The sequence below is a fragment of the Clavelina lepadiformis genome, chromosome 1, assembly GCF_947623445.1.
Source record: "Clavelina lepadiformis chromosome 1, kaClaLepa1.1, whole genome shotgun sequence".
NCBI classification, from domain to species: domain Eukaryota; kingdom Metazoa; phylum Chordata; class Ascidiacea; order Aplousobranchia; family Clavelinidae; genus Clavelina; species Clavelina lepadiformis.
The window spans coordinates 17289726-17306627 of NC_135240.1; the positions used below are offsets into that span (position 1 = coordinate 17289726).

Consider the following 16902-nt stretch of genomic DNA (forward strand, 5'->3'; position numbering starts at 1 on the left):
TACAAAAATAATGAAACTACAGATGCAGTTATACGCATGTTTTAGAATGCAAATTTGCAACATAAAAATGCGATTGGTGTTCGAAAATGCACAGAAATGAAACATTTTTTAATTTGTTAGGAAGAGCATGAGCGCAATTTTTTTCTTTGTAGAATACTAAAGCTCTTTTTTCATTGATGATCGAGAGCGTAAACAACTGTCTTTTGGAAAGAGCAGTTACCCTCTGGTATCAGGTATGGTGCATAGACCCTTGAAAATGTTCTGTTTTCAAACTGTGCGGTTGCAATGAATTCCTTGAAAAGTATGCCATCTCAGTCTAATTTTCCATAATTAATTACAACTGTTTTTATTTTGACTCTCATGTTGATTCTGCTTACTGGAAATAGGTACTGTACAGTGAGACCTCATTAATCCGGACCCCGATGAACCGGAATCCCCGCTATGCGACACAAAACTGCCGGGAACAGATTTCTTCCTATGCATTTTACCCCTTTAATCCGGAAACCCCAATGTCCGACTCCGACACAAAAGCTTTTGAACAAATGTGCTAAATCAATAGGATAATAAAATCCGATAAACCGGATTATTAACAGTTAAGCGAAAATGATTCACGATTGTCATAAACACTATGTAGTTAGTTGACGAAACAATAGCCGATTATCTACGCTTAATAACGTTGCTGTCTTTATTGATTCAAAAGTACAGTACTGTACAGCATTGCGCTTTGTAAAAAATTTAGCTGTGCTATTCAGTATACCTTCATCAGAGCCACCATCTAAGCTTACAAGAATTGAAATATCAAGTCATACTAGCTTTTACATACTTAGTATATTTATTAGCATACATAGTATGCTTTTGCATAGTAGCACAGCTTTTTAGTCATACTATGAAATACTGTACAGTATTTTAGAAACAAAAAACTAAATTGTTCATCAACAGTAACAAACAACGCTTCCGCGGTCACAAAAATAAACGTATAGTAGGCTACATCGGTTGAGTGCGGCAATCTATTGAAGACATACTGCTACAACTCAATCGTGCTATCAACTTTTGATATCGCATTGTGCAAAGATTAGAAACAGGTCAAGGAAAGTTCAAGACTGCTGGTCCCGCCGGAATGCTTCGCCATGCAAGAGCGGTTGTCAAACCGATTTGCGGCCGCATGTTTGTCACTTCTGGCTTAGAGCATTCATCTTTAATACGGTGGTTCTGGGGTTCGACACTGGGTCGGATCATACAAAAAATATAATTGTATTTTAGTTGCTGTCCAGCCAGAAACTCAGTACTTGGAATTGGAGTAAGGTGCATACTGCGTTTTGAACACGGTGCTGCATTTGCAAGATTGATTGATTTTTTACTTTCCGGAAATCCGGATACCCCGCTAAACCGACATTTTTTAATGAAACGAAGTGGTCCAGATTAACGAGGTCTCACTGTATATGGTCATTCATAAAGGCATGGAACCCAACGTCTCAGAATTCCACTGTTTTTATATATCTTGTTCTTGAGTTCTTGACATTTGAGAATCCAAAAATTATTGAGATCAACCCAGTGATTCTAGAGTTATGACAGTTCAAAAATCAACATATTTGGCTCTTTGAAATGTAAATATAAAATTTTAAGTCAACACCCTATTGTGTTTTTATCCAACCTATATATATATATATATATATAGTACACAGAGGGTAAAATCAGTTATGCATAGCAACCCTCTGTAACGGAACTTTATATATTTGACATCTCTTCCCTCCGATTTTACTCTAACTAGTCTCCACAGAGCAAATAACCTCTAGTTTTTATTTAGAGTTGACGTCGAATAGATATTTTATTGATAAGTTGTTTAATGCTGGTCTGAACTGTGTTAACATTTCAAAATTAGTAATTTTTTTGCTATCTATAGTTTTACACAGCTGAGCATGACCATTTGATCAGTAGATTTATGCTAATCTTCAAAAATGTCAACTGAATAATATAATAATGTTAATTTTCTATAATTTATTTACAACTTCTGAAATTTAAATTGCTGTGAGTAATGGTATATGCAAATAAGTAACTAAAAATTAAAACAGCTAAAAATTTTACTGCATTAGTATTTTATATTCAGAAATTTACATTGTGGGACTAAAGAACCACAAAGGCTCTGGTTGCAGATAAATCCAAATCAATGTAAGATCCATAAAAAGGCATAAAGACTGGAATTATGAAAACTTCTTAATCATCAACGAAAAATGATGCAAACTTGATTAAACACGTCGATAAGGAAAACATTTGTTGTTTAATGTTTAATTGTGCTTAATTTCTTGCCATTTCCTGCCTATCAAAGCTTCATCGTTAGTCTTAGTCTTCAGTCTTTATGCAGCATAAAAAATCGTAATGTGGAATCCACCACAAATCACGTTTGAGAGGATCCGATGATAAGACACAGCTTGGCCACTTGGCTACCTGAAGTTAACCTGTAATTCTTCTGTTTCTGTATCAGGATCTGTGACACAGCTAGTATACCAATGTTGGTCAAATTTTTACAGCATCAATCTCACCAATTTGTGGTAGTTTACTTGATTTGTGTTGGTGAATCATCATCGCCTTGACCATTCTCTTTGTCAGAGATCAAGTGCTTTGCATCGACAACCTGATTCGTTAGGTTGTAAGAAATACAGTGACTGAGTTCCTTTTAATGTTGAATTAAAATTATCATTAGGAAAAACTAAAATCCCAAAACGGAAAATTTCTTCCTACCCAGCCGCCTTAGGCACCTATGTCACACAAATATGATGTTATATACCAGGGGTGGACAGCATTTTTGAGCCCGAGGGACGCTTTGGTTGTTAAATTTTTACTGACGAGCCAAGTCATAAGAACTTATGACGTCATAAATAGTTTATGTCATTTAGTTGTTCCATATCTGCATTCCTCAATCTATAAAGAAAAGAAAAAGAGAGAAACGTTCATAAGCGGTACTCTTGGTAGCCTTTACAATTTTTTTGGAATTTTACGATTCGACTAGAAGAGCCACATAAAACATGCCGGCGAGCCGCAGTTTGCCCACCACTGTTATATACGTGACGCGACACCTGATCGAAAGACACTTTATCGAACGACACTTAATCGAACGACAGCTGATCGAAACGACACCTGATCGAAACGACAGTTGATCGAACGACACTTTATCGAACCGACAGTTGATCAAACGACACTTTATCGAACCGACAGCTGATCAAAGCGACAGTTGATCGAATCGACTGTTGCTTCTCCCGCACACAGTCATAGCAAAACGTGGCGTACGGTTGCATTGTTTGCTGTAGAAAATTAAAATTTGGAAACTTTTCATAAACAATGTTCAGCTATCTGTCCATGTTTGTTTGATAAAGTTGGATTTTGTAATTTTTGAGATATTGTGATATTTATATAATTTTGCTCTCTCCGCATTGAAGCGTAACGTTTTCGTTTACTCATTTACGCACCAATAACTTGACTAACTATTCTCTTTCGTTCTCTACTCACAGCGGGGGCGTGGCGTAACAAGAAGAATTTCTAGAAATGTGTCACTTTTAGAAATACCTAATTTACACTAAATTCACTTTCTTTAGTTTTACAATTATGATGTATACAGGAAGCCAGATGATGTTTCTACTAACCTGTAAAAATCTCATCAGTCTACGACGCATAGTTTTCTATTAATTAACGATTGCAAATGTGTGTGCGGGGTTGGCCACACCTAGTCTTTTTAGTAAACTCGCGAGCCTGGTTAGGATAGGGTTAAAAGATCCACAATTTATCGAAACAACTGACGATATGCACTGTTAAAAGAACGACAATTTATTAAAAGAACCACAATTTATCGAAACAACTGACGATATGCACTGTTAAAAGCACGACAACTGACGAAGTGCACATTTCAATCGCAATTCATTTAATTACAAGTTGTGTGCAATTGCTCGAAGATAACTTTTTATGTCAATATTCGTATAGTCATAATTTTCGACTATGCTCTTCAGCCGTTGGTTGACAGCGTCGTAGCGCTTCTTCCGAGGTGGGCCATCAATTCCAGCACTCAACTGCTCAATTAACATTTCGTTGGAACCTTGTTCCCGCTTAATTTTTTTGACGAGTCTGCCAAGCGTCGGATGGGATATTGAGACACGCTTGCTGAACGCATTGTGCCATCCTTCAATGCTATTATTCGTTCGTGGAAGGTCATCTTGAACCCGGTGGAACGTACGAACCCGGTGGAACGTACGTACGTACGAACGTACATGAAACCATTCAGGGCCAACTTTCGTTTGCCTTTATCACTTAAAATGAATTCCATTTCGAAATGTATACAATCGTTATTAACGTGGAAAAAATTACAAGAATTCTTAAGATGTCTAAAATCAAATAGTGTGGAAATGTAAGTATCCACAATATGATCAAATAATGTAATTATAATAGTCATATAACTCATAAATAGGGCAACCAGTTTTTTGACCTAAAAATTTTACATTTTGACCTTAAAATTTGCAAATTTTGACCTCATTTTGACCAAAAAAGTTTACATTTTGACCTCATTTTGACCTAAAAAGCTTACATTTTGACCTTATTTTGAAACGAAACAGTTTGACCGTATTTTGACCTAACGTAACATTTTGACTTTATCTGACCTAATAACTTCTATACCACACGTCGTACAAAGCTGAAATTTGTTTTGTGCTTGTTTCATAGCATTATGAGCAGGTAAAAAAATTGACCATATTGACTTTTGGTTGCCCTACTCATAAATAAATAATAACATATAAATAAATGAAATATTTTCTGTTGATTATGAATTTATAGCACAGACTACGGTAACACTTTTTCCCTTCTAGCGGTTAGTCACTTTATTTACTTACCTGATGCCTAGTCTATATTTACTAGTCTACAGTACAGACAATCTCGAACTTAGTAATTCTCGTGCGTATTCTTGTGATATCTTATTAATATGTGGGCGGGCCGGCCGGCATTTGAAATCGTCAACTTTATGGTACAAATCTAAAATATAGATATAAAATATAAATCGTCAACTTTATACATCACAATTCATTAATGCACACCATTACTAAGACCGCACATCACAATGGCTTATTGTTTCAATGTTTGAGAAACACGCAAAAATCTTGCTTGAACTGTCGGTTCGATAAAGTGTCATTCGATCAACTGTCGGTTCGATAAAGTGTCGTTCGATCAACTGTCGGCTCGATTAACTGTCGTTCGATAAAGTGTCTTTCAATCATCTGTCGTTTCGATCAGCTGTCGTTCGATAAAGTGTCTTTCGATAAGGTGTCATAGTACCGTTATATACAAATATGTGTTCCAGAAGGTGATTCGTCAATTCAACCTCAAGCTGTTTAACCCTAAACTAGGAAGGTCCAATCATTGAACCGCGGGCAGATTCAACTTTTTTACGTGTAACTGTTTTTGTGAGTTGGAACGCTAACAATCACGTTTACCAAGTGATGAAGTAAACTTTAAACGATTAGTTTTGTTCAATTTTCATCAGGCTTTAGTGGACAACTCTTCTCTGCTACTAATTACTAACAACAACTAATAACTAGTAGACCTATACCAGTTGATTTCAATTAATGTACAAATGAATAGGTGACTTAACACGGTCCAACACAAAGCCGCTGTAACTACATTTATTGGAAATTAATGAAATACAAATAAAACATGTGTGGCACAGCCGCCAAAAACCTATAAATGGAAGAACAGAATTTTGAAAAAATAGAGTGTTAGTACTGTATTTTTAACATATAAACGAAACTGTTATTTGCTTGTGATTTTTAGCATACGTACAATGCAGGTTAACATGTCTTTGCATGAAATCATGACGTTATTACTTTAATCAGTGATATGTAATAAATACGCTTTGCATCACAGTGGGTAAAAGTACAATGTAGGTCTACTATATCTGGAGTACCGTAGTTGTAAAAGGCTGAACAAATAGAACCAAATTTAATTACGCAAATTTATTGAGACCTTTGAAAAAAAGGACTTCAGCAGGAGAGATTTTCAATCCAGAGGATGGAAGTCGCTGTAGTATACAGTATATCCGTAACTCGTGTCCGAGTGTCAGTCCCTTACCGGAATGGCTTTTTAAGGACTGATTTCCACAGATGCCAAGTTTTCACAATGTGCGCCTTGATACCTAAAAAAAATAATGTCCTTCAGTTTTTGGTTAATCGCTGGGGGCTATGTTAGATATGACAACCAAAACGGATTAGGAGGAGTGGCAATGTGACAATCTAATCAACTCAACCAAAATTTTGCTGACTTGATTGCTCAACATAGTTTAAGTCAAGAAGAAAAGGTGCTCAACAGGTCATAGCATTGTTTAATGAAACCAACTTTTCACAAACCCAGGCGGGTGAGCTTTGTCAGGGAAGATTGCAATAGTTGAGAATAAGAAATATATATATTTGAAAAGTACAAGTACATGATATGTTTATATGTCCAGATGTTGGTAGTTTTCAAATTATGAAATTTTTCCTTGTGGCAAACATAGTATAGATTGATTCAGTTTTGACGATTAAAACATTTCTAACATGGCATAATATTGTCACTTCCAACCACAGTACACAAATTTTTTCTTGCTAATTAAAGTTCGTTTAAACAAAATCCGAAGCAGAAAGCAGTTTTGATTGTTTCTCAAAATTAAAATCGCACACAAGCATTGTGGTGTCACAATACTAAAGTTGGAATCGATACATGCCATGTTAGTAGTAAAACAATGTACAAGTAGCGCATGTCTGGTTTTAATAAATTAAATTAGCTCATGCTCTAGAATTCTATTTAGTCTATGAGTTTATTATGGAAATGTTTGGGAAATCACTATTAGCTAATGGTCGCATAATTTTTTGGTAAGGCCTGGTGCAAAGATTACCACTAGCACATTATTGAAATTTCAAAGAATAAGTCTATGAATCCTACCCCAGAGCTGTGCATAACAATAAGTATAGCATATTCCAAATAACTAGACTGAGCACATGTGTGAAGGTGTTAAATTGAAATTTAATTCTTTGCAGTTTGGCAGTTCCTCTAGTATAAGTATGTCGCAAAGTAAACAGTTTTGTATGCTGCAATTAGACTATTAGAATAAAGTACTGTAAGTTTACTTCAGTGGAGCTATGTTTGCATATTATAGTATATTTTGGTTTTATATTACACATTGATGACAATTTAGATGAGACTCACATTTTTCTTGCCAATATCCTTCTTTATTCCAAATAAAATATATACCTGTTCGTTGTAGATAGCAATGGATTAAACTTGGTAGAGATGCAAGTCATGGAAGGATTAGTAGATGTTCGAAAGGTCAATGTTCGCAGTGATAAGTATGTACAGTACTTATTATTTTTGTAATTGCTTGTTTTGGCAAAGCAAATTTTGTTTGATGCTTGTGACATTTTTTGCATACTGTCTTTTTGAAATAATGACGTTTTTGTTTTTTTTGTCATTAATCTTCCAATTTGATGTAGTTTGTTTGTTTCTGGTTGTGATTATCAATTGTTGTAATGTTTTATAAATTCCAAAACTACAGCTTTTTATGGCAGGTTATAACAATTAGCATATAAATTGTATCTTTTTAGTGTTGAACATGCAAAGTTAATTACTCTGGAAGATCAGGCTAAAGTTGCTGGAAAAGGGAAATGGGTCGAACCAAGACCAGATCATGCCATTCGTGATGTTAGCTGGACAATAGACAATGTTCGAAACTTCGTTGACTCTTTTCATGGACAGCCAGTTCCTGGTATCAATTTTTAGATGTCTTTAAAATTCTTTTGTTTTAAAGAGAAGAATCCAGTAGGCATTTGAATCTCTTATAGATTGGTTTGTGTTAAATGTTTTTACACTTCATCATTTTTTTGCATTTGATTATTGAGTAGATGAATCAGAATATTAGTTGAAACTCATACTATGATTATCATTAATTACTATATAGATTTTTTAACAGTGTTTATCAGAAAAAATTAAGTGTTATCTTTTTCAGCTGTCATTGAATTTGTCAGAGATGGTAGCACTATGAGAGCTTCGCTTGCAAATGATCATTTTGTAACATTTATGCTCAGGTATGAATGAAAACTAATTATCTATTCAAAACAACAGTCGAATAAAGAAAACACGTTTTTTATTTAACAATTAGAGAACTGTATCGGCCATGGGTGTCAAACTCTAGTCACACCTAAGGCCGCAGTGAATATTTCGAGTAAGCCAGTCAGCGTCACCAACAAATCAAATTCATCTACTCTGTAATATCAATGATTTTTAATAAACCTAATTTAATTATATCAAACGGCACACCTAAATGTTACCAGTAATTCAATATAGATGCCAGATATGTACACAAACAATGATCACATGATCACATAGGGCAGGGGTGTCAAAGTCAATCGCACCAAGGGCCAAAACTGAAAACTTATTTAACCCCGCGGGCCGAAAGACAAAACTTGATTAAACGTTTCGTGACACGAGTACATGAATTGGAACAGGCAGCGAAACAGCACCAAATTTTTGATGTTTTTGACTATTTTTGACTTGGCTATTTTTGATTATTCTTCTCTTACATCATTATGCTTCATTCCTCTCCTTGCAAAAGCATTAAAAAATTAACAAACAATAATGAAAAAAGCAGCCCAGATTACTAGTGTTAGAATAAATCGATTTATTCTATCGTATGATGGGGCAACTGCTGTGATGCTGTATTGTGAGATTTGTTAAAATCTTGTTTCTTGCTTGAATAAAGTAGCTTATACTGTAAAATAATCTTGCGGGCCGGAAATAGTTCAATGTATAAAATAACATTGCGGGCCAAATTTTATTGTAAAGTGGGCCGGATGTGGCCCGCGGGCCGGGGGTTTGACACCTATGACATAGGGCTACACTAGTATACGTCCGACCTAATACCAGTGTTAAAAAGGGCCAAATGCAAAGAACTTCCAATGGCTAGCTATTGCTTTGTCACAATCAGATAATTCAGCAATGATTTTTGGTTATGTCAGTGTTGCCGTTGCACATTTTTGTTTTCAGTTTTTTATTTCAGTTGATTTTCGATTACCATAGCCTGCTTTTCTGTCTTGTACCTGTTAATCCATTTAACAGCATACGCCATAAACATCTAACATATGATTTTATGCCGATAGACATAAGTTTAGCCTAGTTCAGTGGTTCTGAAGCTTTTTTGAGTGCGACCTAAATTCGGGGAATATCCCGCAACCCAAGCCTCAAACAGAATATTTTAACATGAAAATAATAATGATTTTCAGCAGTAAGGTGCTAAGTCCGATTTCAATATCAGCAACCTACGCTTTTCTCAAGTACCTATGCTACGGTGAGACAAAGGCAAGCAGTGGTAATGTGGTCCAGTGTGTAAAATTATGAAACACGCAGGGTTTACGTTAATTCTGCTCGACCTATTTTTTGACACTTCGCGACTCATACTTTGGGAACCACTGGGCTAGTTGTTTCAAAGGAAGTGACTATTTTACTGTAAAGAGTAATGCAGCCCCTTGTCAAAAATAAGTGGTTAATTTACAAGATTGGCTATGCAAAAATTGATTTTACCTGGAGATTAAAAAGTAGACTGAAGTTACTAAGATCGGTTAACAAAAACTGGAAAATAGATTCAAACAGACACTTCTGTGTGGTGAAATAGCGGCAGTCTATATTGAATAGATTATCTTTATTGTCAAACACAATCCCTGTATCAACATGCTAGGTAGCTCACAAGCTTTCGAGGGCTGTATAGCTGACTGTGTTTAACACCCCTGGTATATTCACATTTGATTTTTCAGTGGAGTAAAATGTCCAACGAGAAAGCGAGATACAGAAGATCAATCCAAAGAAAGCATGGAACCTTTTGCAGCCGAAGCCAAATTCTTTGTGGAGTCGAGACTTCTTCATAGAGATGTCAAGATTATTCTTGAGGGAGTTTCCAATCAAAATCTTATGCTGGCAACAGTTCTACATCCTGTTAGTGTCTTTAGTCTTCACAGTGTTTATGGCTATAACTATGCACAAAGTGTACACGATTGTTATTTTTGCGCTTGCGTTTATACAAATAAGTGAATGACGGTATTTAAAATAAATTCCTTATAATTATTTTTATATGTGAAATATCAACTGTCAATTTGCACACATCAATACGGATTAGACGTTAAACATAACATGTTCATAAGGTGTAGGTTGTTTCCATTGGGCAAGAACATGCTTGTTATTGCGCCTCTTTTGTGACGTCTTAAAGTTTAAGACTTAAACGGTCGTTGTCATCAGAATTTTAGTTTTTCTGTTGCATGAAGGGAAATTACCTTCCTATGCATGACTGCTACATGCTTTTTTGCACCAAGCGAATGAGTCAAGCAAGTTGTTAATGATCATAAACACATATTTGCCAAATTCCTGGTAACCCTCTTTCCTAAAGTAATCACCTATGATCCCATTGTAGTATCATCACTATGTTTGTTGTTCATGAACCATCATTTTTGTCTGGTACGTAGCTGACAGGTGGAATACTATACTATCGATATTTAATTTATTTCTAGCTAGATTTAAGTTGATTTATTAATCTGGTATTAGCAGTTGAAGCACAACAAAACTAAACCAAGTTTAGACTCAGCATCAATATAAACAAGAGTTTAATCTAATATTATAAATTTAGGCTTAGTTGTAGATGCTCATTAAATTACCTCTTATGATTGAACAGAACGGCAATATAACGGAGATGTTGCTGCAGGAAGGGTTTGCACGCTGCGTTGATTGGAGCATAACATCCTATACGCAAGGTCCTGAGAAACTTAGAGCATTGGAAAAGTAAGTGGGTACCGTGCTGTAATTTGAAATCATTATTTGTATAGCCTATTCTAAAATATAGGATAGGTCTATCCTGATATCGATTAATTGCGGCAATTTTAGCTACCCAACATCCGTATAACAAATAAATAACGTTATTAATGCAATTTTACGTTTTTATGCCAATTTAGCAAGTTCTAAATCCTCCTGTTTTCAGAAACAATCAGCCTAACAGAACAAAAGTGGTGTTTGAGTTAATTAAAGCCTTAATGCACAGATCTTTGTGTTTTATTTTCTATAGGCCACAAAATGTTAGATAAAATTTGTTGTGTTATGCTGCAAATGATACATAAAGCTATTGAAATGTGCCAGTAAAATTAACCGCCACACATTAACATTTTAGTAGTTGCATTGCAAAGTGAGGACTAAGCAATTTCCCAGGGATTACTCCAAAATATTTGCGATCGGCTGTATGCTTATGAATTTACTAAATTAAAACATAACAATAAACTATCTAGACATTAGGAATTTTCCGTATACTACTATACACACATAAGTTGTCCTTTTATACAATCGACACACTGTTTTTCTATAAGGATAAAAAGGTTGCTTTGTGCTTACCATTTGTTAACCGGTTAGTTAAAAGACAAATATCAGGATAGTGAATATTGTTTCTATCCGAACTAACCCAACGTATATGTCTATGTGCAATGTAGTTCATTCTTTTTCATTCTTTTTGCACATAGATTGTCACATGTTTGGATATTTAGTTTTGAACCAATTGTACGACTTATAGGCCATTTATGTAATCGACTTTTCATGTAACAACTGTCAATGCCTTCAGAAAAGCAAAGGAACGTAAAGTTCGAATTTGGAAGGATTATGTTCCAAAAAATCAAGAAATATGTCCCAGTGAGAAGGAATTTTCAGGTAAAGTAATTCAAATCGTCAATGCTGACGCCATCGCTGTAAAAACTGTTTCTGGGGATGTTAGAACCATACATCTGTCAAGTGTTCGTCCTCCAAGGTTAGTGTCAGTTGACACGCTTTCTTTCACTTCAGTTTTTAATCACTTTTTGTATTCTTTGTGATGAAAATATTCCACGACTTACGTAATAGATTTGAAGATGTGACATTTAAGAAAGAAAAAGATGCAACATCTGATGGTAAATCAACTGGTAAATCATTAGAGGACCAAATTGTGAAAAAAGAGCGCTCTCGTCCACTTTATGATGTGCCTTACATGTTTGAAGCAAGAGAATTTCTAAGAAAAAAGCTTATTGGAAAAAAGGTTGACGAGTATCTTCAATCATTACTGCATTTCATAACTGCTAGACTATAATATACTGTATGCTTTTTAAATGGTAGGTAAATCTTACTGTTGATTACTTGAAAGAAGCTTCGGCAGCTGAAGGCACCAAACCTGCATTTCCAGAAAGGACATGTGCAACTGTGCGCTGTGCTGGCATGTAAATTGTTGTTTTTTTTTAAATAGCGATTAAAGATGAGGTTATTATTACATTGAATTGCAGTATTTATACACAATTTATATATGTTATAATTTTTTTGTCCAGCAATATTGCTGAAGCACTAGTCAGTAAAGGTTTGGTTAAGGTTGTTCGCCACAGACAGGATGATGATGCCAGATCATCAAGCTATGATGTACTACTTGCTGCTGAACAAAGGTAAACTTGCTTCTTTATTAGCTGACTAATGGCAATCATATATAAGCAATATATTTTATATCTGTTTTGTTGTGTTAGGGCAATAAAAACCGGTAAAGGTGTTAACAGCAAAAAAGAGCCGCCTATTCACAGAGTTGCGGATGTTTCTGGTGATGTTGCTAAGGCAAGGCAATTTCTACCATTTTTGCAAAGGGCAGGCAGGTACAAAATGAAATTTAAAATGCTTATGCAACGTTGTATTGTGGTGGTTTTTAGCATAACATTATTTTATCAACTATGTTTGGGCTTTAAGTTAAAGATTGTCTTAATTATACTTTGTTCAGGTCGGAGGCAGTTGTTGAATATGTATTTGGAGGGTCGAGGCTGAAGCTGTATATTCCACGTGAAACATGTCTTATTACATTTCTATTGGCCGGTATGAAAGAAACTAAATTTTTGTTAATTACTGGTGTCAAACTCGTTTATGATGAGACTAAAATATTATGCTTTTCAGGGATTGAATGTCCACGTGGTACCCGTAATGGGGCTCTTGGTTTGATTCCAGGAGATCCATATGCAGATGATGCTCTCGCATTAACTAAAGAGAATTGCATGCATCGTGAGGTTGAATATTTATATATAAATTAGGACATATATATATGATAACTGTAGTTGACTCTCTTGATCAGCGGTTCTTAACGTTTTTCATCCGTTTTCCTATTTAAGCCAACTACTAGACCAAAATTTCTCCCCTTTGCTTTTTAAGAGTTTTGTGGCTAGAGCTTAAGTAAACCTCACTTCTGAACACAATTGAATGTAACCAACCAAACACTTCAATCTAACCAATTTGTCATTATCAGATCATTACATTTCTGATATGTATCACAGATACAAAGTCTACGCAGCTTAGCAATATATAATACTCATATTTTAAATTAACTCTTTGGGTGTATGAGGCGATTGGGCAGTGGCTACACTACAAAATGCGTAATTAATAGTAACCTGTTGCATTTAACATGTGTTTGTTTACCACAAAACCTCTTTCGTGAGTATAATTTTTGTGTACAAAATGTATATGGATTAATAATTATTTCCCACTTGTTAAGAAATGCTGCACTAGATCAAGAGTGAGCAACCTTTTTGAACCAAGGGCCGCAATGGGTATTGAGATATTTTCGGGCCAAGTCATAAGTAGCCTAATTATGACGTCAAAATAGTTAGGGCCGTTTTTAGTACGATAGCTGTGTTCCCTTGATCTGAAAAAAAATTCGCTGGTAGCAATAGTATTGCGTTAAACAATTACAGCAACATCTTCATCTTTAGCAAAGTATCTTCTAGGTATGAAAATTAAAATGAATACATGTAGCCTACATAACGTTGCATATAGCAATTCCAGTTGCCTTACAACAAATTAGCGATGAATGTATGAAAAAACGTAAAGAAAAATCCTTCAAAAAAAGGATTTTCCTCTTGCAATCCTATCGTTTTCTTCCAAGGGCAGTGTAAATACGCTGATAAGAAGGCAATAATGAGGTCACATTTGTCATACCATGTATATAATAGATTCAGAGAATTCATTTCAGCAGGTAAAAAGTCTCTAAATTTGTCTAAAACATCTCCGTCATGTAGTAAATTAAGGTTTTTTTTATGAAGATCAAAGGTCAGGTTCATGACGCAGAACTTTACAAAAATAGCAATGATCTCCGAAGCAGAATTTTGAATTTTTGTCTAGTATGGTTTAAGTATTTTCATAAATAGATACTTTCAGTTTCATCATCAATGCAAATGTTAGAGGTGCAAGGCACATCATGAGACGCGCACGGAGTTGACTCATATTTTAAAAGTGCATGGAGGTTTTTGGTTTTTGCAGCTGCCTTGATATCTACAATGTCAATATAGAAATTACCTCCACTGCGTTGTCTGGCTTGACCAAAGAACTTTTCAAGGGCCTCATCAGCAAACACACCAGGTAGAACGTACATGAAGTTGTGCTGAGTCAGTAGCAACTCTGCGGCTTCGATGTTGGCTCTTGTAGACAGTACAAATGCTTCTGCAGTTTGATTAGTAAGCTTCTGCGTCCGACCTCGACCACCTGACCATGCACAAGAGGATATAATGTCACAAGTTTCATTAAGTTTCTTGAAATTAGTGCAGTTCTTGGTCCATGGTTGACGACACTCATCACGCATGTTAATACCGGAATATCGATCTTTCACATTCATCATGTGAAACCAATCAGTGATGAGTTTGACAAAAATGATGGTGCCCTCGTTAATGCCAAGTTTATCCTTTAGAGTTGAAAGAGCAGCAACTGTCTTGTCATTGAAGATCTGGCATACAAAAGGCACGCTTTGTCTCTGCAAAGATTTTGGGTACACAGCAGTGTATGTGATCTTGGTAAGACGGATGCTGTTTTTCCGGTCTTCATTGTACAGTGCTTCTATGTCCTTCCATCGTGCAATATATGTGTTTCCATCTTTTGTGAAAGAAAGTTCCTTATCATGCACCGTTATCCAGTTATTTCTTATATTTTTAAAAGAATGAACGTAGTCAAAAACAAGGAAAGCATAAGAATTTATAGCGTCAATGAAGACTTTACCAGGGCCATGTAATTTACCATAAACTGCAACATTTGTATTGCAATTATCACCTACACAAGAAATTATACTACCACCAGTATTGTTTACCGCTACTAGAGCTTCCAGTAGAATTTTCTTGAGTTGATCTGAATTAAGTTTTGCAACAGGGTAAATGCGTAGTATATATCTAGGGCCACCAAAATGGCAGACAACTTCAATCACCAAAGCATGTGTTGCAAGAACTTCGGTATCACCAGTACCATTTTGCGTATAACCAACAACACGACCACCTGAGTACCTAAGTGTTTCTGTGAGCTTCACTTCATCAAAAAGAATGTTGACGAGACACTGCTGAGGTTGAAGCTTTTGGAAAAGTTGCTCTAAGTCATCATCATGGAAACTACAGGAGAGTAGTTTTTTCAACAGTTCCACTCTCGATAAAACAATTGAACCGGACTTTCGTATCATTTTATATGCAGCTGGAGAAATGTTATGAAGTTCGGCAGCAAGAATGTAAAGATTTTTGTCAAAACGTCGACCTTCTGGAGGAGTGAGCAGTAACCGTAACTGAGCATAAATAAACTGGAAATGAGGCGAATCAGAACAACTCATGCTATTCAATTCCTCTACAGCACTTTTTAGATAGTCTGTATCTTTGAACTCATACTCTGTTATGCATGACAGAATTTTATCTAACTGTGACCATTTACTGAGAAGGCTATTCTTTTGCAGACAACCAGCTTTGGAAAAATATGTTTTAAGTATGTCCTTTCCATTTTTCTCAACACATTTAAGATGTAAAAATCCAAATGACGATTGCACGCGTTGAAAATGAAGAAATTGAATAACAGAACGTCCTTTTGCATCAGTTTTAGAAATGTAAATATCATCACTATCACAAAAAAAGATGATCCTTTGAGAAATGCTGCTTGATGTCATTACAAAAGGAAGAAAAGTCAGTTCAGTACGGAATCGTTCCTTTTCAGCTCTGGCCTCTGCTGAAGCAGTTGTAGGCCTAGTTCTAGGTGCTGAGGAGACCTGCTTTAAGCATGACTTTAAAACTCCAGGGAAAATGGACGGTGGTTGGCTTGGTCTTTTTCCACCTTTAACTGAAATCCATTCACAGTCAAAATGATTAGCACAAGCATAGATCTGCTTAAGCTGTAGCAAACTAGAACGCTCATTTGGCATGGCATCAATCCAGCGGTTTCGTTCTACTTCATCAGTTGGAAATGATACCACTTTGGAGTACGGTTCCTCCCTGTAATTGCCTCGACAACCATATACATTACATTTCTTAGGCATTGTGTGTTATTAACAGAGACCCCTGAAAAAAATTGTTACGATTATGCAATAGCCTAGAACTAAATCTAGAGTCTATGATTGGGACCCAAGTTTCGTAACCCGAGAGTGCGAGTTACTAGTCCTTCTATTTAAGGTGTCTATGCCTGCACTATTGGTTTAAAAGCGAAAAAACTTTGTTTATGAACCTATGTTTCTATGGAAGAATACTGAAACAGTGGTAACACGTTAAGTCTTTGGATGCTTAAATTTTTTAAAGATTTTTAAATCCTACCCTTTTCCTTGCTCTCACATCCACTGTAAAACTTATTTTTCAAAGATAATAATATGACGCATAAAGTACAACATTCTTAACTTCGGGGAATCTTCAGCGAAATTTACTCAGCTTACATGATTTAAAACTCTGAACCTAATAACATATTTACCTGTTTTTATATCTCGTAATACAGGAAGTTTAGCAAAATTTGAGCTTGGTGTTTTGTACGGTTAAAACAGCTTTTTAATCTTTAAGTGGTTGTTTTGAAATTTCTGTAAATTCGGCTGTTTGCAACCGCTGA

General features: G+C 35.6%; 1 protein-coding gene across 2 annotated transcripts in view; it reads left to right on the plus strand.

The window, feature by feature from the left end:
- The window catches only part of LOC143465646 (staphylococcal nuclease domain-containing protein 1-like), a 34210-nt gene that overhangs the window by 4487 nt on the left and 12821 nt on the right, over window positions 1–16902 (plus strand). For both annotated transcript variants that reach the window (XM_076964051.1, XM_076964059.1), the window contains 12 exons: window positions 7268–7349; window positions 7605–7765; window positions 8006–8084; window positions 9807–9984; window positions 10715–10821; window positions 11645–11827; window positions 11920–12091; window positions 12169–12269; window positions 12375–12485; window positions 12564–12686; window positions 12809–12900; window positions 12979–13088. In XM_076964051.1, the coding sequence (XP_076820166.1) occupies window positions 7268–7349; window positions 7605–7765; window positions 8006–8084; window positions 9807–9984; window positions 10715–10821; window positions 11645–11827; window positions 11920–12091; window positions 12169–12269; window positions 12375–12485; window positions 12564–12686; window positions 12809–12900; window positions 12979–13088 (1499 nt within the window). The remainder of the gene's footprint in view (window positions 1–7267; window positions 7350–7604; window positions 7766–8005; window positions 8085–9806; window positions 9985–10714; window positions 10822–11644; window positions 11828–11919; window positions 12092–12168; window positions 12270–12374; window positions 12486–12563; window positions 12687–12808; window positions 12901–12978; window positions 13089–16902) is intronic.